This window comes from Rhinoderma darwinii, chromosome 3, assembly GCF_050947455.1.
Source record: "Rhinoderma darwinii isolate aRhiDar2 chromosome 3, aRhiDar2.hap1, whole genome shotgun sequence".
Classification (NCBI taxonomy): domain Eukaryota; kingdom Metazoa; phylum Chordata; class Amphibia; order Anura; family Rhinodermatidae; genus Rhinoderma; species Rhinoderma darwinii.
Genome location: NC_134689.1, coordinates 29,527,678 through 29,536,344, shown reverse-complemented (window position 1 = coordinate 29,536,344; position 8,667 = coordinate 29,527,678). Strand labels below are relative to the sequence as shown.

At 45.9% G+C, this 8,667-nt stretch overlaps 1 protein-coding gene across 2 annotated transcripts in view; it reads left to right on the top strand.

Moving 5' to 3' along the window:
* The first annotated feature begins 205 nt into the window (after nucleotides 1-205).
* The window catches only part of MAML1 (mastermind like transcriptional coactivator 1), an 88,939-nt gene continuing 80,477 nt past the window's right edge, over nucleotides 206-8,667 (top strand). For both annotated transcript variants that reach the window (XM_075856201.1, XM_075856200.1), the window contains exon 1: nucleotides 206-666. In XM_075856201.1, coding sequence (XP_075712316.1) covers nucleotides 346-666 — 321 coding nt within the window. In that variant the 5' untranslated portion in view covers nucleotides 206-345. The remainder of the gene's footprint in view (nucleotides 667-8,667) is intronic.

The window sequence follows — 8,667 nt, the reverse complement described above, 5'->3', positions numbered from 1 at the left end:
CTGATAGGACCAAAGGCGAATTCCTTGCTGTCTCCACCCTTTTTTTCCCAATGCCTCCCCCATAGACAAACAACTCCGTTTACAAAACCCGACGTCACCGCTAAGCCCAGCCCATATCGCATCCTATTGGTTGGCGCCGAGCATGTCTCTCGTGACGTCACGCCCATGTACTAAGAGGAAAAAAAAAAAGAAAAAGGGGAGAAAAAAAAAAAGGAGAGAAAAGCAGTTTCAAGATGGCGGCTGCGCAGATAACAATGGCGAGCGGGCGAAGAGGGTCCGGGGGACTGTGAAGCGGGAGGGGAGGGCTTGTTGCAGGGAACAGGTTGCTCTCTTCGTTCCCCCCAGATGGCGGATTTTGTGGTTCCCCGGCACAGCGCGGTGATGGAGCGCCTCCGCCGGCGGATAGAGCTGTGCCGGCGGCACCACGGCAACTGTGAGTCCCGCTACGATGCAGTTGCCGGAGAGAGACTGGAGATAGAGCGGCAGCACACTTTCCAGCTGCACCAGCGCTGCCTGCAGGCCAAGGCCAAGCGAGCCGGCAAGCACAGGCAGCAACCGCCGGCCAGCACCGAAGCTACGCGGAATAACCAGGCCAGCGGCGGCAACATGGATCAGGGAGACGGAGGCAGCAACGGGGAGCAGTGCAGGAACAGCACCCTGATCGCGGTAAGACCTTCCCTGCGCCCCCCAGATCCAGCCACACCGCCTCCTGATCGCTGCTGTTATGTGGGGTCGGGGGAAACTTTATAAGGGAGTAGTGGATTCCTGCAGTAACATCCCGGTAGAAGTAGTAGTAGTCCAGCTGGGTGTCGTAGTCTCCCGGGGTGTTATAAACTTTTGTTTTCTCTCACTTTTGAGCAATTTGTGCACTCCCTACGTTCTTCTTGCCATAGAAAAACTTTGTCAAATTGTTAAAAAAGTTTACATAAAGCCGACCGTAGACCTCAGATGGTAATTATCCGGAATGGAAAGCCGTAATCTTTGTCTGTTGTGGCTGTTACTGATGTATTGTCAGGACTTAATCGCGTGCGACAGTAAAGTGATGACCGCCTACGGTTTACGCTAAGTGACGTATTGCCTGACCCCTCTAATAGAAATCAATGGTAATGTCGCACAATAGTGTCCATTTCCAATGACTTCTGTGTCGGATGCACTTTGTGCCTCCAGTGCAGCGCTTCATGACTTTTACCATCACTTGGCAGTTTCGTTCTCCGGGTACTTTAATAAAATGTATGGTAAATCCTCATAAGTGTGTCAGTGGTCAGGTGTAGGGTACATGTTGCTTTCCAGTGTGGTCGGGGGACTACAGGTCCCAGCATAATTTAAGAGTTGACAGAACTAGTTTGCTCCTTGGATGCTTGAAAGCTTCTGGTTGCTGTAACCTACAGTTTTATAGTCGTTGTTAAACTACAACTCTCAGCATTCTCAGACTGCCTGCTGTCGTATTATAGTTGGCTATAGAATAAATCGGTGATTGTCGTCATCACTTGTGTGGCAAATTGTGACGTCTATGGCAGCTCTGGCTACTGGAACAGCAGATGAATCCTGTGCGGATCTTCTGGACTATCAGACATCCAATAGTCTGGCATCACGCAAGTTCCTCAGATGCTAGACTCAAATTTTGCTTTAATCCTACATCGTGGGATGATTATATTCCGGAATACATCCATAATCCGGCCATGGGTTGATTTTGTTTTTTTTCCTGGTCACTTCTTAGTTAGAAAGGAGTTTGAAGGTCTCATCCCTTTTATTTTGGTCGCCCACATGGTTGTCTATTTTTGCAGATGGTGTATAAGCCACCCGTGAGTGATGTCAGGCTTGGTTATTTAGAGGCCTAGCTTGCTGTAACCTGTATTGGTTGTTACTTTGTCATCGGCGCTTTGCTTCATTTTATATGGTTTCTATGGTGTTACTAAATATTTTGGTTCAGTCATTATGGACAGCGGTTGTGAGTGTTTACTTAGTGTTACTTTTTCCTGTCCAGGACTGGTGTAACAACATGTGAGCAATTGTGCTGAGAGAGGCCGACTCCACTGTTTACTATAAGTGCCCCCACCCCAAAAGTGCCCAGCTGGGGGCCTGAACTCATGTGTAGATTTTGTGGTTCCCTCTCGTTGCGTTTAGAAGCCCCAAGATGACTTGTGTAGTAGTTACACTTGCTCAATGTTATCTTGTAACCCCTCTTGGGGCTTGTGACTAACCAGATGGGCTCAGTGGCATTTCCGTATACATTGTAGACACTTTAGGTAGATGCCCTTACAGCCGTCGTTTCCTTTTTATTAGGACCTCTTGAAGGTGCCTTGATTTTAAGGGTCTAAGTTTAAAGAATCATAGTAATAATTGACTGAAGGTGATCGTTGCCGCTTTTAAACCTTGGCTATGATTTGCAGGAGTGAAAGAGTTAACACTGTTTTGTGAGTGTAAAGGTTTTGAGTCAGTTCTTTGTTGCCCCCCCCCCCTTTGAGGAAATGAGTGAAGTTTACAGTAATCTAGTGTCAAGCATTGTCTTGGCATTGGAAGGGTTAAACCAGTCATGGTGTGTCAGCCACTCAGCGCTGTGAATGATTCACGTACTGTAGGAAGTTGCACCATAGGACAGGCGAGTGCAGCTGCGGGGAGGCCGGGTTATGCTTTATTTCATACCGTTTACTCACTAGAGTTCAGAGTGCGGTGCGGATTCAGGCAAACTCCAGATCCAAGTTGCCAGACTTGACTTCTTAGTGGCCTGGAAATCAGAGCTTTCGTAGACGTCAATAGAAGACCATACAAAAAGTGGGATTTGTCCAGTCCTGGATTAACGTAAACGCTTATGAGAAGTCGTAGCAACAATCTCGTCATGTAAATGAGACCAGGAGTATAAATGAGAACATGAATTGTGTGTGCGTAACTTTGGATGATCACCGGGCAACTTAAACCAGTATTTACATCTCCTTAATCAGATCTAAAATGTCAGCTAACCTAAAATTAGGAACTTCACTTAATGCCTTTTTATTTTCTAAATATGTAGTGTTCAGATATTGGGCCTGTGACACCCGGAATCCTCCTTTGTCACTTGTTGTCTAGGGTTATGGCCACCGCTGTGGTCCTGCTTTGTTTTCACTATTCTGCAATGTAGAGGATGGCCGGGGTCTCGGGAGCTCCTGTCCTGGCCACCTCTCTGCCACTGTATAGACCTATGTGGACAACTCCAGGGCATATGCAGTAGCCTTGGAGCCATTGAATAGACCAGCAGGCCAGCGGCAGGATGACATCACCACACTGTTACTGGCCTAAACTGTCAATCAAGGTGCCAAGGACCGCCCCCCGATGAGCAGGAAAGCAGCCAACATGGAATTGCCAGGCACTGGCGGCCGAGAGGATGTTGGTAATACCCCTTTAATAAAATTGACACAATGCTCCATATACATTTTAAATTCTGCGTGAAAACTCCTATCTAGGAAGCTGAGATCTGTACTGTAGAACCGCTTGGCTCTTGCCAGTGACATAGATGGATCAAGCAGATGACTTTTTTTATTTTTTTGTTCAACGGCTCATCCGCAGGGTAACAAGTTGTAGGGGCTTTTTCTTTTCTTTTTTTTTTCAGGTCCTGTAGAGATTCAAGACCTTATTTATCAAGGACAGAGAACATTTCTTGTGACTGCCTTTATGACACAGACAGGCACAAAGATGACTATCCCAGCTGAGTAGACCTGGCCTGGCCGACATGGTCCCATATCTCCGCTTCATGGACCTCTCTGTTTGAGTTGGTGGGAGGGGGAAGTTAGGGGTTAACGGCAGGTGAGGGTCCATGCACACAGCTTTGCTGCGTTCAGACCCAGTGTGGTGGCACGAGTCCCCGTTATAGAACTAATGTTACTGACCTGATGGCAGTCCGTGTGGTACATTGTGCAGCTCCCTATTCTCTCCTAGACATAATGCTTCTAGTGGAGAATACCTCCGTAATACGGCATGTGATGGAGCATGTCCTAATTCTCCCCAAATCCTTGAGAAAATCCCTCCATCTCACTCCTTTAAATCTGGAGTCACACAGAGATGTACAGCATGAGCCCATGACCGCCCCGGATCCATAATATGTGAGAGCTGTCAGACGAACACTCTTTTTGCCCACAGCTATTCATCCAGACTCCGCCATAACCATGCATGTGAGGGAGAGGGCAATGAGCCATGGCAGCCGCGTATCTCCCATTGGTTAAAAAATATGGGTCATGGGGATATCGGACAATGTTTGATCCTTCTTTCCCTGCTATCTACCATTGGCGTATAGTTGAGACATTGCACTTGAGATAGTCTGCTGACTTTTATCTATGTATGGCTAACTTAGGACCCCTTACATACAGCTGTAATACAGGTCTACGCATGACGGGTGCAACATCAAGATCTCCTGATGAATTAAAGGGGTTTTCCCATCGGGGACATTTATGACATATCCACAAGATGTGTCTTAAATGTCAGATAGATGCGGGTCCCACCTATCTCTAGAACGGGCCCCTTAAACCCTGTTCTACCGCTCTGTGTTCTGGCTGAAGTGTGTGATTTCCGACCATGAAGAAGAAAACCGTGTAACCCGCTGAGCTATGCTGTTTCCGTAAGTCCCATAGAATAGAATCGTAGTTTCAGAAACAGCGTAACTCTGGTGCTACGCCGCTTCCGTAACTGGCATTCACTACTATGGGAGTTATAGAAGCTGCGTAGCACAGCAAGTTACGCAGTTTTCTTCTTCATGGTCGGAATTCAGACGCATCAGCCACAACACAGAGCGGTAGAACGGGGTTTAGGGGGCCACATATCTATTCAAGAGAAATCATCCTCTGACATCCAGGCGTTTACTAGCGCATTTTGAAATTTTTTTTTCAACTTGGCATTCATATTTTGAGGCGTATTTTTTGAGCGTTTTTTTTTTTTTTTTTTTTTTTGAAGCGTCAATGGAATAGACTTCAATGGGAGAAATGAGCTTGCAAAACGTTTTAAGAAGCGACATGTTGCATCCTTTTTTTTTATTTTATTTTTTATTTTTTAAAAGTACTGTTTTCGATTTCAGCGGAGTAAGGGCTTGTCCACACGTTGCGGAATTGCTGTGTTTTTTCCGTCTGGAATTGCGGACAGAACAAACGCAGCAGAATACAGTAGTAGCAAAGTGGCTGCGATTGAACAAATGTCACCCACACGCTGCATAATTACGGAGCGGAAAATACGCTCCGAAATTGACCTGCGGTGCGGAATTTTATTCCGCAGCATTTCGATTTGTTTTTGCGTAATCGCTGCATATTTTCCCCATTGAATTCAATGGGAGGTAAAACCCACAACAAATAGCAGTTTTTGCGGTGCGTTCAGATCGATTCTGCCACAAAAACTGCAACTCTGGATAAAAGAAAAACCACTATACTTATCTAGGAGTCGGTTCTTCCTCCAGGCTGGCGTCCTCGGATGATGCTTCATCCCGTGTGACCGCCGCTGCAGCCAATCACAGGTTGCAGCGGTCTCCTGGGATGAACCGGCCTGATAGCAGGCCTTCTAAGTGCTGTAGTCTTCCACAGCGGACAATCTGGGCGGCAAACTGCACCACAGTTTGCGCTTTTGCGCCCAGTGTTCCCTGCGGTGCACAGGGTGAATACGCTCCGGGCTTTTACGCAGATTATCTGCACCATTCTAACACGGCCTTAAAAATATGCCTCGTATGAGCTACAGTGTATTTCTTATTAAAAACAATGGGAAGATGTTTGCAGGCGTATTTCGGCACATAATACGGGCGTTTTACGTTTACAATTTAAACATTCGTTTTGAATGTTAGGGCTAATGCTTATGGTCGGTTGGGGGTCGGGTGGCCGCCATATACTGCAGTACAGGCTCTGTTGGACTTGGTATGTAGAGAGAGTTCCTCTGTATATATACGGGGCCCAAGGATGGCGCACTTTTTAGATCTCAATAGAAAATAACTCAAATCTAAGCACCAAAACTTTGGTTGACTAAAAAAAAAATCTGTGGCCAATTTAAATAGTTGTAAAGAGTCGGAACTAATTGTTTTTGTAAGGCCCCATGCAGACGACTGCAATTGCGGGCACGGCCGGCCGCCGACTGACAGACGCATTTTCGGGCCGTGCTGTCATACAAAGTATGAGAGCATGGCCTGCAAAATGCAAAAGAACGGACATGTTCCATAATTTTAGGAACATATCCACGGCACGGACACCCTTCCGTAGTGCTACGGAAAGGTGTCCGCGTTCAATCAAAGTGAACGGGTCCATTTTTGCGGACCGCAATTGCGGTCCGCAAAAACTGAGTTTGTTTTTTTTTACGGTCGTGTGCATGCATGGGGCCTAAGAAAGGGGTAATAATTCTTAATGATGGTAACATAATTGTCACTTCTATGTTTCTTCTATCTTGTTTCCTATCTTGTGTATGGTTTCTCCATATTAACATAAACCTGGATCAAAGATCAGTTATGTCTCCTGGCAGCGAGCCTGTGCCACCCTCCCGGTTTCTCTCGGATTGGCTTGGCAGTCTTTCATTTCTGTTTGTGTGTTGGCCATCGTGTGTGATAAATGCGCCTGGGTCGACTTCTTTTATGGAGTGTCTGTCAGCTGTAAAGCTGTAAGGTTTGTTTGCATTGGGTTGGCACAGAAAAGGCTTGGCCCCGAAGCCAGAGGTCTGTCTGCTCGGCATCGTTAGCAGGGATTTCAGCCCCAGCCGGACATGTAACTCATCTCAACTATCTCCCGCAACGTTAACCAGAGTCTTGAAATGCTGGCAGGGCTGCTGCTGGCCTGCTTAATGGTGTTTGACATGCCACCCTCCCCTTTGCCCCCTTTGTTTTTCTTCATTTAAATCGATGCAAAAATGATTATTTTAGCTAATTTATCTCATTCACAGGTCTAGAATTAAACAGAATGAAAGAAATTCAATACAGTTGTTTTGACTTGTCTTTTTTTCCTGAACATGGCCACAATTACACTGCATTTCTGGGTGATAATCACTAATGACTGTGCCCACAGGAGTTGTCACTTTCCACAAATATTGAATGGCATGAAATTCTTCGTTGTTATGCTGTGCTTTATCGCCCCCCACCTGTTACTACCTGAGTTTTGTTCTTTCCGTGTGTCAGTCTTTACTGTAGTTCTGGCATTCTGTTCATTCTGTGTTTATACCCATGTTACGTACGCATGGAAAGTTTCTTTCGAAGCCTCCTCTTCTGGACGATCTTCCACCTGATGGAGGGAGAATTAACCCTTCCCTGTCTAGCTCCTGGTAGAATAGGCTGCTTTCTGCTTTAATATTGGATCTCGTTGGCAGATTTGATATATTGGCATGGAAACTCCCATTTGAGTCACTAAGAGTTTGTGTGTGGTCAGAGCTATTACTGTCATGATTTCCCTGGCACCTCGTCCAGCCAATATGCAGTGTTTTGGAAGTCGCGATGTTTTTAGTTCTAGAAAATGTTAAAAGACATTGAACTTAATAGCGAAACTTTAATTGTTCCGTATAACAACTATTAACTTTGACCCACCTGAATGAACCGGGGACCAATGTTTGGAGCCAGCAGATTAAGGACCGGTTTTTGGAATGGGTGTATTCAGGCTGACGAGTATTCATATCACGTATGTAGTAATAAACAAGTATCCATGTGTAGACGAATAATGTCAGGAGCTTCATGACAGAAGCGTCAGAGAATACCAAATCTAGTGTCCCTGTGTCATGTACGACCCCTTTACTAGGCATCGCATCAGTTTTGGCGTGTTCTTTTAATTAACGTATACCAACCACTTAGTTGGATCTACTGTGGCTGTGGCCACCCCATGACAACACTGTTGCTCCTATAAACTTTGGCTACTCTTATCCATTCTCATTTTCTTGCTTCTAGGGAAATATAAGCTAGATTGCGATTGGTTGCCCTGTGGCCTAGTGGCCCTATGATGATCCTTTGGTACAGGAAGTGTTGTATTTGGCCCACGTGCGGCGCAGTAATCTGATAATTATCTTTTACAAGTTTAAAACACACTTCATTGGTTTTAGTATGGGTATTTGGGACGTTCTTCTTTATTAGGGACCCTCCATTAGTCAGATGATAGATTCGCCTCTGTAGGACTCGGGATGACCATGCCTGACATAGAAAAGCTTTTGTATCATTTCCTGACTCGTCTATTTATTTATTTTTATCCAGGGAATAGTATTAAGCTGCGACCATCACTGGGACCACTAAATCAGCTTTTCTGTTTACGGACATTGGAAAAGTGCTGGCCTGGGTCCCCTAGGACCTCATAAGTATGACCAGGGGCACAATACGATATTAAATGGGCTGTAAAGAGGACCTGTCACCTGCCCCAAAACTGCCGCTGACATCTGTTCGATTGCAGGTGCCTCACAGATTCTGTTTTTTTTTTTTTCTTCCAGCCCCCACCTTTCCTGAGATATCGGTGGTGTTCATTTTGGTGCCCGAAATGCAAATGAGGCCTGTGACTGTCAAGTTGGCGGTTATCCCTTGGCAAGTGAGCGGTGTTAACCGCCCACTTGACAGTCAAAGACCTCGTTTGCATATCAGGCACCAAAACGAATGGCACCGACATCTCGGGAATAGTGGGGACTAGAAGGAGAAAAAAAAATCGCCAGAATCCGTGAGGCGCCAACACCCTGAGGGGTCATCTGCAGTTTTTTGGGCAGGTGATAGGTTCTCTT